Source organism: Saccopteryx leptura, chromosome 13 (genome assembly GCF_036850995.1).
Source record: "Saccopteryx leptura isolate mSacLep1 chromosome 13, mSacLep1_pri_phased_curated, whole genome shotgun sequence".
Classification (NCBI taxonomy): Eukaryota; Metazoa; Chordata; class Mammalia; order Chiroptera; family Emballonuridae; genus Saccopteryx; species Saccopteryx leptura.
The window spans coordinates 43,818,175-43,836,422 of NC_089515.1; the positions used below are offsets into that span (position 1 = coordinate 43,818,175).

The 18,248-nt window shown below is 46.8% G+C and overlaps 2 protein-coding genes across 3 annotated transcripts in view; one reads left to right on the forward strand and one right to left on the reverse strand.

Annotated features, from left to right (window-relative positions):
* Nucleotides 1-3,001, forward strand: part of TMEM266 (transmembrane protein 266) — an 81,577-nt gene extending 78,576 nt beyond the window's left edge. For both annotated transcript variants that reach the window (XM_066354627.1, XM_066354628.1), the window contains one exon: nucleotides 1,303-3,001. In XM_066354627.1, coding sequence (XP_066210724.1) covers nucleotides 1,303-1,889 — 587 coding nt within the window. In that variant the 3' untranslated portion in view covers nucleotides 1,890-3,001. The remainder of the gene's footprint in view (nucleotides 1-1,302) is intronic.
* An 8,275-nt stretch (nucleotides 3,002-11,276) lies between these two features.
* ETFA (electron transfer flavoprotein subunit alpha) overlaps nucleotides 11,277-18,248 on the reverse strand; it is an 87,307-nt gene continuing 80,335 nt past the window's right edge. Inside the window, exons 11-12 of the mRNA XM_066354637.1 lie at nucleotides 17,162-17,242; nucleotides 11,277-11,533 (exon numbers count right to left, since the gene is read on the reverse strand). Of these exons, the coding sequence (XP_066210734.1) occupies nucleotides 11,495-11,533; nucleotides 17,162-17,242 (120 nt within the window). The 3' untranslated portion in view covers nucleotides 11,277-11,494. The remainder of the gene's footprint in view (nucleotides 11,534-17,161; nucleotides 17,243-18,248) is intronic.

The following is an 18,248-nucleotide window of genomic DNA, read 5'->3' on the forward strand; positions in this document are numbered from 1 at the left end:
GCACAAATAGGGGAGCTGGAGTGGAAAGCTTTGGGGAATGAGCTGGGGGGCTAGTGTATGGACCTAGTGGGTTTAGCTGGGGTACAAGTTAGCAGGGCTAACTAGAGCAGGGAGCTATAGGGGTGATCTCGAGTGGCAAGCTAGAGGTGTGAGCTAGTGGGGAGCGAGTATGTAGCTAGGAGGGCTGTGAGAGGCGCAAGTGAGAGTGGGGTGCTGGGGCAATGATAGTTGAGGATTAGAGAGAGTAGGGTCAGCTGGAATAGGGCTTAGATGTGGGGCAGGCTTGGGAATGAGCTAGTGTTGGAATATAGGAGGGTGAATTAGATGGGCAAGCTAGTTTGTCAAACTGGAGTGGTCAGCTAGAGTACTTGGGTACTAGGGAGGGGAGCTAGTATGGATAACTAGACTGGGAGCTAGGGGGTGGAGCTAGAGGAAGGAGATGGGGTCAAGCTAGTCAGGGAATTATGGGGTTAAGCTAGAGTGGAGAACTGGAGGGTCCAAATGCAGGAGGTGGACATAAGAGCTAAAGGGGCAGGTATAGAGCCAGGCGGCCTGGCTAGCGTGCAGAGTTAGAGAGGGTGGGGTTCTAGGGGCCAAGCTAGACTGGGGAGCTATGGACCTGCTGGCTCTGGGGTAAGATAGGCAGCCAAGGAGTGTACAGTTAGAGGAACAAGCTAGAGAGGTGAAAATGAGATTGGGATGGTAGAGTGCAGAGCTAGGGGGTGAGATGAGGGGACAAGTTAGAACAGGGAGTTAGCATGGCATCTTAGAGGGAAGATCTATAGAGGCAGGGTAAGGTGAGGAGCTGACCTCATGGGCAAGGCAGAGTGGGGAGCTAGAGGGCAGCATCTAAACTGTCCTCTGTCCCACTTCTACTCATAATGAAATGTTTTTTTGAAAATCCTGTTGTATCAGCCTGACCTGTGGTGGCGCAGTGGATAAAGCGTCGACCTGGAAATGCTGAGGTAGCCGGTTCGAAACCCTGGGCTTGCCTGGTCAAGGCACATATGGGAGTTGATGCTTCCAGCTCCTCCCCCTTCTCTCTCTCTCTGTCTCTTCTCTCTCTCTCTCTCTCTCTCTCCTCTCTAAAAAATGAAAAAAAAAAAAAAAAAAAAAATCCTGTTGTATCAAACAGTACTTTGTGTGTGTGTGTATACACACATGTATATATACTTTTCCCCCTGAACTCTGACAATAATGTCATCGTCTAGTCCAAGAACTGGTTAAGCTCAGACCTACCCTCATCAGGATCCACAGGTGTTGTAGAGAGTGATGTGTTATCAGCACCCCCCTTTCTTGCAGACAGCGGAGTCCCAGACGCAGCCATCTGTGTGGTCACCACGGCTGCCATAGACATTCACCAGCCCAACGTCTCCTCTGACCTCTTCTCGGTGGACGTGCCACTGAAGCTCGGCAGCAAGGGCACCTGCATGAGCTCTGGCTCTGAGAGTGCCTCCTGCTCCGTTGGCAGCTCTGTCACCGGGGCCCAGAGTGACAGCAGCCAGACACTGTGCTCTTCCAGGGACTGCAGCACCACCCGCGAGTTGTCCTCCGAGCCCAGCCTCTCTCCCCTGCCACTACCACTTCAGCAGAAAATGGCAGAGGCCACAGTCCAGGACCTGCTATCCTCTCTGTCAGAGGATACCTGCCTATCCCAGAGGGCCTTGGACCCAGTGCCCTTTGCCCTGCCTAGCCCAGTGGGCTCTGCCAAAACCAGCCCCAAACTGGAGCACAGGGTAAGTCTGTTCAACCAGAAGAATCAGGAGGGCTTCACCGTCTTTCAGATCAAGCCCATCATCCACTTCCAGCCTGCTGCGCCCATGCTGCAGGAGAAGTTCAGATCTTTGGAATCCAAAGAGCAGAAACTGCACAGGGTCCCTGAAGCCTAGTCTCCAGGTGGGCTGGGTGGAAGGGCAGACAGTGCCAGGACCCCAAAGGCCTCCAAGGGCCACATGAGGGACCCAGGGGCCCACCTGGCCTCTCTCAGGGTGCTGCCTGCCTCCAGGGAGGTGATACCAGGACAGGAGGCCACATGCCTCAGACCTCAAAGCCCAGAGCTGGTGCCTCCTCTGGCCCTGATCAGGGGAAGGTGGTGCTCATGGCTGGGGTTTTTAAACCATTTTTACAAAAACCAGCCTGTGGCCCAGCTCAGCCTCTGCTGTTGCCTTCATTCCTGACGCCCACCCTGGACCCTCGGAAACAGCACTGTGAGCAGGGGCTGTCCAGCCCCCTCCACCCTCGACAAGCCCTCTTGTCCAGGAATCCCGGTGGAGCCCACACTAGACCACCATCTGAGTCTATTTTGTTCTCATTCTCATTTCCGCATGAGCCTTTCTGAGTCTTACAACAAATCTAGTTTTCACCTTCACAGGACATAAAGGGATGAATTTGGAGGTGGGTCAGAGTGTGCTGGGGGAGGGCAGCCATTTTGCAAACTCAGCTTTAATAATAAAAACCAGCTGCACTGAGACTTTAGGTTGGCAGTTTTCCTTTGGTTGCTGGCCTAGGTAGAGTGTCCAGTGCCTCACTGGGGTTGGTGTTGGCCTGGTAAAAACCCACCCAGGGATCCCAACCCCTCTTTGGCAGCCCTGAGCCTTTATGGAATGGAGGGCACCCTGGGCCCAAGCAGGAAGTGCTCACACTCCTGGATGTCTGTCGCTGGACTAGTCCCTTCGCTTCCCTCATCTCTCCGCCAAAATGGAGCTCAGAATTCCTCCTCCTTTCTCGGTGACCCGTCTGAGCCAGCTCCCCAACCTTGGGGCTCCACCTCTGGGACTTCATACCCAGCACGTGCAAAGCTGAGCACTGTCCTAAAACCTGCTTATACATGCACATGGCTTCGGTGACTCTGTGTCTCCCACAGACAAGTCACAAACCCTGGCCGTTCTGCCCTCCAAATCACCTGCCCAGACCCCTTCACAGCCTTGCCTGGGCCCAACCTCTGGTTCCCACCTCCTCCAATGCATCCTCCTCACTGCCAAGTCTCCCTTGCTGGAAGACTTCCAAGGAATTTCATGTTTATAACCACGATGTTTTGTTTTACATATCCAAAAAGGGGGTGGGGGGGAACTGGACTCCCACTGTCTGACCTGAACTCCGTGGCGTGGTCACAGTCACTTCATGAACTGGCTTACCTGCCCCTCTGGCCTGCCCTTCTCCCTTCCATCTCTATCCAGCTTGTTCTCAGCGTGTGCATGTCTCACTTAAACCTCACCAGCAAGTCAGGGTGTCTCCAGGCTCCTGTGGCCTCATGGAATCACCTGACAGTGCAGTGATCCTAGCGCAGTCAACACCTGCTTCCCTGCCTGCCTCCCTTTGGTCCTTGAGAACCCTGGATCCTGCAGAAGGCCACAGGCGGGGCAGTCATAGGAATAGGTAGCGGGACTGGAAGAAAGGGAGGGGCATCAGCACATGCAAGGCAAAGCACACCCTCCTGATTCACAGGGAGACTAGCAGCTGTTCAGAGTTTAGCTGAAGAAATCACTGTCCATCTGAGCCATTTTGGGGGTGTCACGAAGCATTCTGGGTCCCTCAACAGAATTACAGCTTCCACTACTAAGCACTCTACTTAGGCCTCTACACAGGGGCTTCTTTAATCCCGGACAACCTGTGAGGTGGGTGTCACTATCTCCATTTTACAAATGACAATCCCAAAGCTCAGAGAGGTTTCAAAACTTTCTTGAGGTCAAACACTAATGAGGCATCAAACTGGAGCCCACATCCACCGGCCCTATGCTAAGTGCTGTGCTCCCAGGCTTTAGAGCTTTTGAAAGCAAAATAGTCCCTCAGCTTTTGTCACATGAAGGTCTGGAGGGCGTTTCATGATTTATAATCTCTAGAGCAAGAGCCAGCAGGGTTCCTGATTAGTAGTCTGCAGGCTTGACTAGAAACAGCCACTGTCCAAGCTGGCTACTGCTGGCTGCCCCAAAGGGAAAAGGGGCCTATCCTGAGCCAGAGGTGTGACCCAGCTGCTAGCCAGCACTTATCTCTGCTGTGGACTCCTACTCCAGAGAAACCAAAGGACAGCAATAGGGGACGATGCTAAACAAGTGTCTCCTGTTCTCTGCCTCAGTTTTCCTATGTAGAAGTGGGGTCTGCAGCAGAGCTTCACTTTAAAAACTGGTTTCTTAGGGTACTTACAAATTGCTGTGAGGTGAAATTCTGCCTGAGCCCTCACTGTGGTCTTCAAGCCTCAGCAGGCAGTACCTGTGTTAGAACTACTGCACAACCAGATTAAGACTGGGGAGAAAGAGACCAAGAGGTGGTCCCTGCCTCTGCAAGGGCAGTCTACTGCTGAAGCCCGGGAGGGTGCACACTTCCCTGCCAGTGCACAGGCGGGGTGGAGCCCTGAGGCATGGAGACTTGGGTGAGTGTAAAAGCTTTGGCTTTCATAGCTCTCCTGAGACCCAGAGCCCAGAATACAGCTGGTGGGCAGCTGGGGCCATTAGAGATGAAGCCCCAGAACTCCTGGGAGGCCCGCAGCTCTGGGAAATGGTTCCCTCTTGCTCCTCCACCCTTTCAGAAAGACCCCTCTGGTACCCTCCCAGGAGAAGGAGGGTCTGGGTAACAGCAGCTGTCTCCTGGAAGCCAACAAGTGGATGACAAGAATGGTTCCCATTCCATTCACTTCCTGCTGTGACAGCCTCTCTTTATCACCGCTCTGCAGAGTGGGTGCTGTTTTCCCTGCTCTAGTGGAAAAAACAGACACAGAATGATTAAACGACTTGCCCAAGAGCACACAGCTAACTAGTAAACTAGTGGGAGGATTTAAATCCAGGTCTCTGGGTTAGATGCCATACTGGATATGGAGAAATGAGCCACATAGAATGAAACCATGTTAACATAGCCAGAGACAGAAGCCTGGCCCTCTGGCAGTTGCCATCGTCAGCCACTCTCTGTGGAGCCCTGTGGGCCCCCTGCAGGGCCCATCTCCATGCTCAGCCTCACTGCTGGAGCTGGAGAGGAGCCAATCTTGTAGCCAGGGTGCCACCTGACAAGCCAATGCTTGACAGTGAGGGCAAGACTCAGAGCCAGCAGTGCTGCTGACCAGCCCCCACGAGAACTGGGTCGGAGCCTGCCTTCCCTAAGGACGCAATGGCCCCTCTGCAGCCAGCCCTGGGCAAGGCCTGTAGCCCAAATTTTGGCTTTTCAGACCAAGTGACATAGACTAGGACTTTCACAGACCCTGCACATTAGAGGTGTGCCGGTGTTTATTCCCTCCATGACCCTCAGCTCAGGAGCGGCTTTCTCACTCCAAGACAGCTCAACTGAAGCTCTTGTCCTGTTGCTGCCTCCACAGTCCACTGTGGTGTGATTTCCTCATCTCTAAAGAGAAGTACTAAGAGCAGGCTATGGAAAGCTCACCTGAGAGAAGGTCAAAAAGGAAAGAATCTCACTAATAAGTCAATAGGACACTTGTGCTTAACAAGGACATCTGACAGTAGCGGGGGGGGGGGGGGGGGGGAGGACACGACGACAAAACAATCCCGGGTTTCCAAGGGCACCTCAGGGCTGGAGAGTCTGGATCGCTCCAGCTCCATCTTGGGTGCTGCTGTGCGTAGTGTGTCAGTGCCCAGGCACATGCACTCCCAGCCCAGCTCTACTGCTGGTTTGCTGTATGGCCCCACTCCTGACCATCCCCAACAGAAATAACAACTCCTGCCTCCCCCGCCGTTATGAGGGCTGCTGGGATGACTAATGACATAATGGAGGGAAAGCCCTTTGAGAACGTTTCAAGGGAGACACAGCAGAAACCATCCTCATTAATAATAGATGCCTGAGATGTTTCACTGCCCGCCCACACTCAGCACTTCTATGGAAGGCTGCCCAGGAGATGCTCAGTTATTTCACCAGCTGCTGGTGATTGTCTGGGGTAGAGAAGTGGCAGTGGGGTGTATGGGGGCTGACTGGCTGAGAACATGTTCCCTGTCCCTAGCCCAGGAACTGCCTGCTCCTCTGAGCTCACTTCTGCTCACAAATCTCTGTTGGTTCTCCTATATTGTCCTGGCTTCTCCGAGTTAGGTAAGAGCGTGCTGCTGTTCCCCAGACAGGCGGTGCCTTGTCTGTCTTCCTCTGCCTTTTCCAGTAAAAAACAACAACTATGCTTTCTTGACATAAACTGAGCAAGGAGTTCATAACTATCTTTCTTGGGGGGAGGGGGGAGTCCAGTGCTGAAAAATTTGTTACTATCTCCTGGAAAATATTTAATTATCCACAGAAAATGATGGGACATTTGCAGAATTTATTGCAAGCTACCAGACACAGTGGCATCATGTCATGCAGAACTCAAGACTGCAGCACAGGTGGGCAGGCTGCCTACTCAGCCTGAAACAAATGAAATTAAGTTCACTACCCTGGAGATCAATCAGAACATTAAATACTGTGATAAATGTGGCAGAACTGTTTAGTGCCTGAGATTTATGGGGTACCTTTCACCAGTGCTCTAGGAGCCTCCCCAATATCAATGAGACCTCATAACTAGGTAGACTCCCCTCCACCTCTGCTGCATAAAGGAGGGGCATGGATTTTTGGGCTGGGGTTTGCTAAATGCTGTAAGATGACAGCCAGTGTGCAAACCAGATCGAGTATAGCACAGAGGCCCTGCTGCCCTGAGCAGAGTGGCTCAGAATAGTGGGATGCCAGGCTAGAAGGGACCCAGGGATCAGAGCCCAGAGTCCATCATGTTCTTGGTGCTAGCAGACCTTGTCTACACTGGTCTTCTGCTTGGAAGATACCTACTCACTGGCTGACTTTGCTGCCCCTTCTGAATTCAACATAGCTCTCACCTCCTTCCTTCCACTGTGCTCACTCCAGCCAGGCTATAGTAGGTGCCGCCCCTGTTCTCCCAAAGAGGGACCTGGGATATGGCATGTGGTTAAGAGCAGACTTTGGCCTAAGGTCACCACCTACTAACTGGGGATCCTTTTCATTTTTTTCATATGGACAGTGGGGAGTAATACTACACTGTGTGGGGTTATGAGGCTTAAGTGGGATGATATGGGTAAAGGGCTCAGCACAGAATCTTAGGGATAAAAAGCTCTCAAAAATCTCCATCTCCATCTCCCTAGCTGTTTCAGATCTGCCAGCACATTTACAGGTTAAAGCTTGAAGATACCTTGAAAGACTACGAAGTTCAATTTGCCGTTTTACAGATGATGCAAATGAAGTATAAAAAGGAGATGGAACATGACAGCAGGCTGTCTCTGAGGCAGTGAGAACCAGGACAAGAACCCAAGTGTCCTGGTGACCAGCCCAGTCAGTACTCAGCCTTCCCTGTGGTCCTAGGTCCCATGGCCCCATGTAGCCCTACCCTAGAAAGGGAAAGAGCCCTGCAAGCTGGCAGTGAGTGCACAGAAAGGGCAGCAGGAACTGCCTTTAACCAGTGTGACAAGTGGTGGGAGGCAAATATGGTGAAGCCCAGACAAGTACACCGTACCAGGGTCTGACCACTCAGCACAGAAAGGAAACTCCAGCTTCCTTCCCAATATATTCCTCTTTCCATTGCTGCACCATGCCTCTAGTGACAATAGAGGATGGAGTCCCATAGAAGCTGGAAGATGTAGGGGACAGCCTGGTACAGAGGAAAGGCCAAGCTCTCCACACCTGGGGTCCAGTTCAGGTTCCACCTGACTGTCTCTTTGGTTAGTCACCTCTCAGCTAATTTCCTCACCCAGAAAGTAGGGGTAATGACACCCACTTTGTAGATCGCTGTATTACAGAGGATATATAATGCACCTAGTAGGTTCTCAAGAAATATTGGTCAAAAGTTATGGTTTGTGTTTCAGTAATACCACTTTGTGATGGACGAATCACCTTCCCTCCAGAGAGCCTGATTTCTTCAGTTTCCTACCCTTTGTACCTCTGATGCAGTACCTTAGGATTTTCTTTTCCATTTGGGTTTCCCAAAAAATATTTTTCTAAACACAAAATATTTGTATACTAAATTGTGGCAGTACATCACCCTAATGGGCTATCTACAAGTTTATCAGTCAAGTCACCTTTAGCTGACCAAATCCATCTGTTATAATCAAGAGTGTCCTCTGGGCTTCCCAGCCTCTTAAACCCACTTTTACGCAGATCAAAACAACCCCTCAGGACAGTGTGAAATGCAACCTAGCCAACCAGCTCTTTCGGAAAGACAGCAAAGAGAGCACTTATGGCTGTGGGTGCAAACCGCCCGGCCCAACCCAGACACACCCAGGCTCTGCCGGCAGCATGGCTCCCACTAGCCTGGGAGGAAGAGCCCCACTCTCTGCCAGCCTCGCCCACAGCTCTGGACCCATTTCCAGTCTCCAGGGACCCACTGAGAGCTTTCAGCCAAACCCATCAAGGGTACAAGGCCACATAACTTCTGCAATAGCCTCAGTCACTTCTCCTCTTCCCTCCCTCCATCCTGAACACACTGCTGGGTGAGGTTACTTCTCCAGGTTAGGTCATGGGCCTTCCTCACAAAATGTCAATGGACAGGAGGGTGGCAGGGCCTCAGGAAGTCACATAGCTCTTCGTGGAACATTCTTGATATACTGACATATTTCATTCTCGCATACAAACAAGGAACAATTACCAACTCCCAGAGTATTTTCAAGTACTGTATTCAACACATGTCCACTAACAAGTTGTGGAGGGTCATGGCTGCTGAACGCCTTAGTTAATACCTATTTGCTACTTGTTCATTTGCTTTGCAATCTGCTTACATTCCTAAGAAGGTGTAGCAGCCACCAAAGTATTAGAAAAAACTATGTAAGAAAGATCTACAATCGGGAAAATTCTATTTTTCCTGCAAATCAGGAAAAGATACATACCTTTCACAGTAGCACCCCTGACTCAGCAGTATTACTTGAGGGCAAAGTTTGAGAAACACTGATATGAGGACAAAGGCCAAACCCTCAGCCCATCAGTCAATCTCCAACCCCCTTCCTGACATGCACACCTCTATGTTCCTGCCCCCTCTGCCTCCAGCATCTATATGAGCCACCAAATTTCCAGGGGCTGTTTGAGGTTGACCAAAGACCTCAAAAAACTCAGGCAAAAGGCAGGAAAAGCATACACACATCAAGGAAATCTGCCCCTGACATCTCTCACCTACACTGTTTCCAGAGCTGCAACTCTGGGCCCTCAAGCCAGATGCACATCAGCGTCATTAGGAACTGACAGCTGGTTTCTAATAAAACATATGCATAAAAAGGGCACATCAAACCACACCTTCTGGCATACAGAATTTTTAGAAAAAATATTTCCATTGATTTGAGAGTGGGGAGAGGGGAGAATGAGGGGAAGGTGTTGGGGGGGAACATCAGCTCATTTCACTTAGTTGTTCCATTTAGTTATGTACTCATTATTTCTCATAAGCATCCCGACCGGGTATCGAACCCGCGACCTGGGTGCACTGGGACAACATTCTACTGAGCTTCCCAGCAAGGGCCATATAACATTTTTAATAATTTGACCCCACCTCACACAACTGCCTTCTAAAGGTAGGCAAAGTGGGCACTCAGGGGTGCTTCTGAGTTGAATAAAACTGCTGAAAAGGCCAGACCAGACAGAATGCTATCTCTCTTCCTCGAAGAAGACCCTGTGTGTCCACCCCAGTGCCCGTTACCTGAGGGTGCCGTGTAGTCTCCCTGTCCCTGTAGCTGAGGCAGAAAGACGTACATACTGGTGATGCTACCGCTCTGAAGCCAGACTTCCTGGTGTCAAATCCTGGCTCTCATTTATAAGGTGAATTTGGCAACTTGTATGACCTCTGTGCCTCAGCGTCCTCGCCTGTAAAATACGGACAGTAACAGCACCTATCTTCCAGGGTGTCGTGAGGTTCACGTAGGAAGTGTTAGAACGGAGCCTGGTATACAGTAAGCAATATACTTTTGCTATTATGATGGCGATGAGTGGTACCCATTAAGTGAAGAGCTGCTTGGGGACGAGGCAGTCCCAACAGGAGGAAGCCAAAGGGAGACAGACCCAGCAGTTCAACTCTAAGGCTGGAGACCACGCCGAGGTGCCACATGGGGTGCCCCTCCCTAAGCCAGCACACCGTCCCCTTTGCTGTCTCTCTTGCCTCCAGTTACTGTGCCCAACAGGATGCAAGGTAAATAAATGGAGACGGTACCAAGCAAGGTCAGCTCCCTTGGGAAGAGCCTCAAAGAGCAAATATGGGAATTACTTTCCTGAGGGTGATTCAAGTCATGTGGCCTTGGACAAGTCACTTTATCTTCTCCACTTCTTCCTCAGTATCCCCATCGTGCAAGGGGCTGGACCGACGACTGCACAGCGAGGACTGATGGCTCTGACAGAGCTTCACTTCACTCTTCGCCTTCTCATTAACAGGTTAACATGCCAGACATTTAACTTTTAAAAATGGTTGACTGCAAGCGATTATGACACAAATCAAAAAGGTCTACCTAGTCATCCCTAAGCTGGCCCCTCCATTCACGTATCATTAGTCACTTTCCATCATCTCTTCTCTGCTGTTTGTCTTGTCCTATCAACTCCGATAACGTCTGCAGACCTGCTGGGGGGGGGGAGGGGGGCAGCTCTTGTCACGACTTACCTGCTTCTCCTGCCTGACACCTCCCCATGTTCCTACAGGCCTGGCCAAAGCCTCTCCAGCCTCCTCAGGGCATGCACTCACCCAGCTTCTAGCTCCTGCAACACTCTCAACCTCAGCCATGCCGCAGGGCAGCAGAGGCTGCTGAGCTAACCACACGTGTGGCAACTCACATGCCTGGCTACTAAGAGAGCCCAAAGGAGGACATCAGGAAGGCAAAAGAACAGCTGGAGCCTTCTCTGAGCGGGATTTTAAGCATTTGTAATAATATCAAACTATGTGTTAGCAGAAGAGACCTGTCTGAAAGCAGCCTGTCCTTCTCCACTCCCCTCTCCTTTACAGACACAAAATCCTCCTACAAGCTGATAGAACCTGACAATGAAATGGAAAACAATTTAATTCCAGCTAACAAACACACTCCCAGGGTCAGGATGAAGTCAGGTATGCTTTTGTCACATTAGCTATAATTTTCTGACAATGGAGGTATGCTTAAGATAATGTTCATGCTGTGTGGCCATACTTAATGCTGAATTTGTCAATCCAGTTCCCTTAACAACTAGGTTAGGTGGATTAGAATGGTGGCAACATTCATGTTCACAGTCTTGCCTCAAACAGAGCCCTCCATGAACAAAGCAGGCAAAGAAAAAATAATAAATGAACTTTTACTACCTTTCTTCAATTTTCTCTCTTTATGACGCTGGCATATTTCTGGTAGTAGTTTTAAAGCTGTAGAAAGACTTTATGATGTATTTTATTAGAGAATTAGAAATTTTCAAAAATAACTGTTTGGAACCATAATTAAAAAGAAACAACTGCCCCATAAAAAAAGCATGTTAGAATTTTTCCACAAGTTATGAAATGCAGCTTTCCAATGATTGTTATAATAGTCATGAGTTCCCATGATATCGCTGAATACTCTCATAATTTTTCTTCTTAAGACATGATCATGACTCATTTTTTCTTCAATAATTCAGTCATTTCAGGAACTACCTGCAAGTTAAAAATAAAAGCAATTAAGCCACTTGAGCCTTCACTGTGATATGGTCACCACTCCTTACGAAGTCCGTGGAGGCCAAAAGAAAAAATGTGAATCTCCTGCAGGACACGTGCCTCATCTCCCTACCCAGGAACTCTGTTGAAATTCCTAGTCTCTCCTCCCATCGTGGCACACCTGCGAGGGCGACATCATCCAGGACACAAGAGCTACTCACTGCCTCAGAGTCGTTCTGACACAACCCTAAACCTCAGAAAAGCTCCACACAAGACAGGAGGTCAAGTGTTTCTTGTCCGTGCCGAGTGCCTCTCAGTTCCCCGGCCTTCTTCCTCCCGGCTCACCCCTGTCTTTCCTTCAGAGGCCACATGAAGCCTCCTGCTCAGTCAGGACCCTTGTCCTCAAACTGTTTTCCTTATTTGTTCATTCACTCACCACTCACTTCACAAACATGGTCATTGCTTTCGCAGCACATGTTACTATTCTTTTAACACATGAAAATGAGCTGCATGCTGGTTGTTCAAGATCAGCACTCTATTAAAATCAAGGCCTCTTGCTGACACAGCTGGGCAGTAGCTGGGCAGTAGCTGGCAGCAGACACAGTAAGGGAAGCAGTGAGAGGAACCTGACTGAGCTGGCGTCCATGTTAGAAAGGTGTATTTACTAACCCTCAGTCTTGGAGCTCTCTGTGTGGAGCTGCCTGTGACAGCCTGGGCAGCGACGGTGAGCTGTGTGTGAGGACTGCAGGGTGACGTTACAAATAGCCCACCAGCACACTAGCCAAGCCATCTGTGCAAAATATCAATTACCCAGGCTTCCAAGGGGCTGTCAACTGCCCTAGCACACAAAGAGCCCAGCTGAACCCCCTGATGAATACAGCTTCTCAATTATTTAAAAGAGCTACATTTTCATTAGGTGGAAATAATGTGTTCGTACAAAATTTATTAAGGAGATTGTCAACATGTTGTTTCTTCCCAATGTTGCTTTGTCCACAAACTACTGAAAGGCCCGTGTTTGCCACGGGGCTGGCAGGCATTTGCTCGGGGAAGCATCAAGTGCTGGCACCGCTCCTCTTGCCTCCTTGGTGGCCAGGCCATGAGTGCATGCTAGTTATACACACGACACGCTAAACAAGGTTCATGTGGGACCAACGTGTTTTATGAAAAACAGGGTAGAGCCCAACTTCATTTAAACGAAACATGAATTTGGTTTAGAACATTGTTTTTGAAAACCTTACAGAAAGTTTCCCTGCCACACTCCCCCAAAAAGGAAAGTGAAAAGTCAACCCACAAAATGGGAGGAAATATTTGCAAGTTACTGTATTTCCCCATATATAAGATGCACCTTTTTTCAAAATATTTGGGGTCTAGAAACTAGGTACATCTTATACAGTGGTAGTAGTATTTTTACTTGCATTTGACAGTGATGAGGAGTTGTATAAACTTTATGATGAATAAAACAAGTTCATAACTTTATGTAATAATTTTTTTCAAATTTCAGGCCCCCAAATTAAGGTGCATCTTATACATGGGAGCGACTTATACATGGGAAAATACGGTACATATCTGATAAAGTATATTAAGCCAGAATATTTAAAGAACACTTATAACTCAACAAAAGACAAATAACAATTTTTAAATGGGCAAAGGACCTGTATAGATATCTCTCTGAAGAAAATATATAGACGGCCAATAAGCACATGAAGAAATGCTCATCATCACTGGCCATCAGGAAAACGCAAATCACAACCACAATGAAATACCACTTCACACTCACTGGTATGGCTATAAAAAAAAAGACATACAATAAGTGTTAGCCAAGTATACAGAGAAATTAGGGCCCTCATACATTACTGGTGGGAATATAAAAGAAGGTAGCCACTTTGGAAAATAGTCTGGCAGTCCTTGAAAAGATTAAACACACAGTTATCAAGTGACAGCAATTCCATGCCTGGACCTATCCCAAACAAGAAGAAAACACGTCTTCACAAAAACTCACACGTGAATGATCACAGCAGCATTATTCATAACAGCCAAGAAGTGGAAACAACCAGAATGTCCATCAACTGATGAATGGGTAAACAAAATGTGGCATTTCCAGAAAACAGATATTATTTAGCAAACAAAAGGCACAGAGTACTAATACATGCTACAACATGGAGGAATCTTAATATATTGTGTTAAGAAGCCAGCCACAAAAGACCATATATTTGATTCTATTTATATGAAATGCCTAGAACTGGCAAATCTACAGAGATATACCATATTTATTGGGGAAAAAACCCAACAACCCCATGTATAAGTGGACAGAGTCAACTGTATTTAACATTTACTGAGCACCTACTACATACCTGGTTAGAGGAAATAAAACAGGTAGGCTAACATTTAACACCGAGTATACTAGGTGCAATATAATCTCATTTAATCATGACAACCTTATAAAGTAGGTAGTGTAATATTTATATCATTCATGAGAAAGCTTACATTCAGAGGGATTAAATAACCTGACCATCATAATTTAATGTATGTGGACAAGATGACTATGAAATAAAGCTCTTAAGTGCTTTATCCATATTATTTGCTATATGAAAAAAACTTGTCCTCTCTAACTCATATGATTGCTGCAAGATAAAGTGAAACAACAAAAAAAACCCAAAATATTATGCATATGCTTTTTTACTCCAGGCATGATACAATGTAGTAGATAAAATATCCTTTAGAGAATTATTCATCTAATAACTATATATACTTGTTATGTGTAATACAGTATAAAATGCAAAATTTAGTCTACAAAAGTCCTTTTTACACAGCTATTACTTGACTTATATTTTCTCTAAAATCTTAATCCAAAATAGATAATGCCAATTTTCATTCACAGTGTATAAGTTTATATTTTTGAATGTTGTACTTTTAAATATTTGATTTTTTTTTTAATGATTTTATTTTTTTTACAGAGACAGAGAGAGAGTCAGAAAGAGGGGTAGACAGACAGGAATGGAGAGATGAGAAGCATCAATAATTAGTTTTCTGTTGAGTGTTGCAACACCTTAGTTGTTCATTGATTGCTTTCTCACATGTGCCTTGACCACGGGCCTTCAGCAGACCGAGTAACCACTTGCTTGAGCCAGTGACCTTGGGCCCAAGCTGGTGAGCTTTTTGCTCAAGCCAGATGAGCCCGTGCTCAAGCTGGCGACCTCGGGGTCTCGAACCTGGGTCCTCTGCATCCCAGTCTGATGCTCTATCCACTGCGCAACCACCTAGTCAGGCTAAATATTTGATTTTTAAGACAGAGTATGGCCCCAGTGAGAAGTACATTTACTAAATCACCATGGTTCATGCTTTTGTCAGAATTATTGTAATAATCATCTATGTTACATTCATTCCAACTTCAACTGAGAAAACAATTTGATGGGTATACTCTCTAGGCAGCTAGAGTCTGTCAAAACTGTGGTCCTTCGTACTGCAACTTATCGAAAGGCACAGTACTGGTGAACCTCCTTTACGCACCCGGTGAGCTAGAAAGGCAAAGTCATGAGAGAAAGGACAGAATCAGAAGCCTGGAGTAGTTGTGCCAATAACCTGCTGAATAATGTACCCAAATCACATCTCTTGGCAACACAGGCATATTCAAAAGAATATACCTTGTATTAATAAATAGAAGGCTTCAGCAATATTTTTAATATTTTCACAATCTTTAACTACTTTTTCCCTAAACTGCATTTTTAAGGACCAATGAACTTCTCACACAACTTTGCTTCCAAGTGGCATGAGATTGTCACTACCTTAATATAATTCTACCTAAAAGCAAACACTGTCTTAGTCCAACCTCCCTACACTGAAATGTGGGCTTCTTAAAACAAAAATAACTTAAGAATTTCAACTGACTGGATAACTTCTGAGGTCCCTTTCTACTTTATTGTCTTTGAGCAGTCTCTCTCTCAATTAAATTTAAAGGTCTTTACCCCTTAATTGTTATCTCACTGAACTAAATACTTGCTACTTGAACAAAGTCATCCTTGTACAGAAATGCAGTTTCCTTTTTTCATGGTAACAAGCCAACTCTCTTGCTGGGCAGACCACCCCCTGGCTCTGTCCTTAGGCTACAGACTCTCCAAGAAGGTTCACGCAGCTCCCTGCAATGTGGGGTTCCTCACTCCAGCAAGCCTACTTCTCCCAGAGTTGGATGCTATTTTAAGAGCCTTAACTCCTGCATTTTTTTTTTTTTACAGAGACAGAGAGAGAGAGAGCAGAGAGAGGGGTAGATAGGGACAGACAGGAACGGAGAGAGATGAGAAGCATCAATCATCAGTTTTTCTTTGCGACACCTTATAGTTGTTCATTGATTGCTTTCTCAAATGTGCCTTGACCGTGGGCCTTCAGCAGACCCGTAACCCCTTGCTCAAGCCAGCAACCTTGGGTCCAAGCTGGTGAGCTTTTGCTCAAACCAGATGAGCCTGCGCTCAAACTGGTGTCCTCGGGGTCTCGAACCTGGGTCCTCAGCATCCCAGTCCGATGCTCTATCCACTGCGCCACTGCCTGGTTGGGATGCATGAGTGATTTCTGCACAAGATAACCTAGAAGCTTGTAGGCAAAGGGACAAAAATAGGATCGGCCATGCATAAACTGTGACCTTTAAATATGGCCAAATGGCCTGACCAGGTGGTGGTGCAGTGGATAGAGCGTTGGACTGGGATGCGGAAAGACCCAGGTTCGAGACCCTGAGGTCGCCAGTTTGAGCATGGGCTCATCTGGTTTGAGCAAAAGCTCACCAGCCTCGACCCAAGTTCGCTGGCTTGAGCAAGGGGTTACTCAGTCTGCTGTAGCCCCACAGTCAAGGCACATATGAGAAAGCAATCAAAGAACTAAGGTGTCACAACGAAAAACTGATGATTGATGCTTCTCATCTCTTTCCCTTCCTGTCTGCCTGTCCCTATCTATCCCTCTCTCTGACTCTGTCTCTGTAAAAAAAAAACAAAAAAAAAAAACAAAAAAAACGGCCAAATGAGTTTCAGGTGCTCATCAATACCACTGAAGTATTTTCTTTTGTGGGGAGGACAAATACAGGGATAGCGGCAGAGTAGAAAGAACATTCAGAAGTGAAGTGTGTGGAGTGGGAAGTAAATGTGCTCCCATACAACTGTCATGTTAGGAAGGCTTTAACTCCCAAACACAGCTAGCAGAGCATACTTGCTCAGTCAAATAAGCTGGACTTGACTGCCCACTCTTCCCTGAAAAACTACAGCATATTAGGCAAATCTCCAAACAAGGGGATTTGATGTGAATTTCTTTATAGTACCTGCCAAATATGATTCTAAATTATAATTACTTGAGTCACTCACACTGTGCACTAATTGAGCACATAAGATGCCAAGAGCCATATGGATATTTTAAAGGCAATATAGAATCCTTAAAGGGAAAGTTATTAATGCTCTATACAAACATCATATTTAGCAGAGACAATTTCACTTTAAGTATGTAGTTTAAAACCATGTACATACAATATATACACACACAGACACTGATATACAAACACAGTATCTCCCTATTAACAGCTTTCTCCCTAACCAACTTGGAGAGGTTCTCAGATAACAATCTAGATGACAGCCATCGTGTTCAAGACCAGCTTACCTTGAATAAATCTGCAACTATTCCATAATCCGCCACTTGAAAAATTGGAGCTTCTGGGTCTTTGTTAATTGCTACAATAGTCTGTGAAACAATAACAAAGAGGTTGGCCTTTGTCAAGAAAACATACGACATAAATTAAAAATTCTATTTTAACTTCCCTAATGACAAATTTACAGTGTCAAAAATGTCCACCAAATAAAGATTCATTTGTGCCAATATTGTAAATATAGAACTTTCTGTGTTAAAACATGAAGTTATCTCCCATACCTACCACAAGCCCAATGCAGTAATAAAAAGGTTTTAAATAATTTTTTAAAGTTATTTTTTTACTTATAAACAAATGTTTATTTTTAGGCAAGTAACAAACTTAAGAGGAGAGGATTATGCGAAGCATTGGGAACTCATCTTCCCACCTACACAATAGCACTGGCAGAACCTGATGGATGTAACCATTTTGGAACTCTGGAGTCTATTAAAGGCTTACACCTCCCAGAGTAAGGCTAGCAGGGCAAGCTGCAGCTCTCAGCACTGGGCGGCTACCATCTCCCCCAGCCTGGCCCTGGAAGCAGGCCACAGTGCACACGCGTTCCTGAAGCAGCTTGCACACAGCTCGCAGGATCCAGAGCTGGCAAAAAGGACCCTGTTCTCCAGATACCAAGGATCTATGTTTTGATCACTGACTGCTGCTTCAGATCACGGAAGTGCAAAGAAAGAGGAGGGTGGCCACCACTACTGCACCTCTTCTGCCACCTCGAGCCCCTTACCTTCCGGGCTAAAGTTATTTGCAGGAGATTTAAAGAGACACTGTGCTTTTTCTGGGCTCTTCATGTTCAGTGTTCTCCCCTTTTCAGAACCAGACTAGGAAATTCAAAAGCAACTGCATATGTGAGGAATTACACATGCGCAAGGAAAGGTGCAGGCTCAGAAAAGTCTGGAAAAGATCCATGCTCACACCTCAGATTTAATCCTTGGCACAGACACATCCTACAACCATCAAAACAAACAAATAAAAAAAACCCACAATAATAAAATAAAAGCAAATCCTGGGGAAGGAGGGGAATCTGAGTTCAGTGATACCACATTAAAT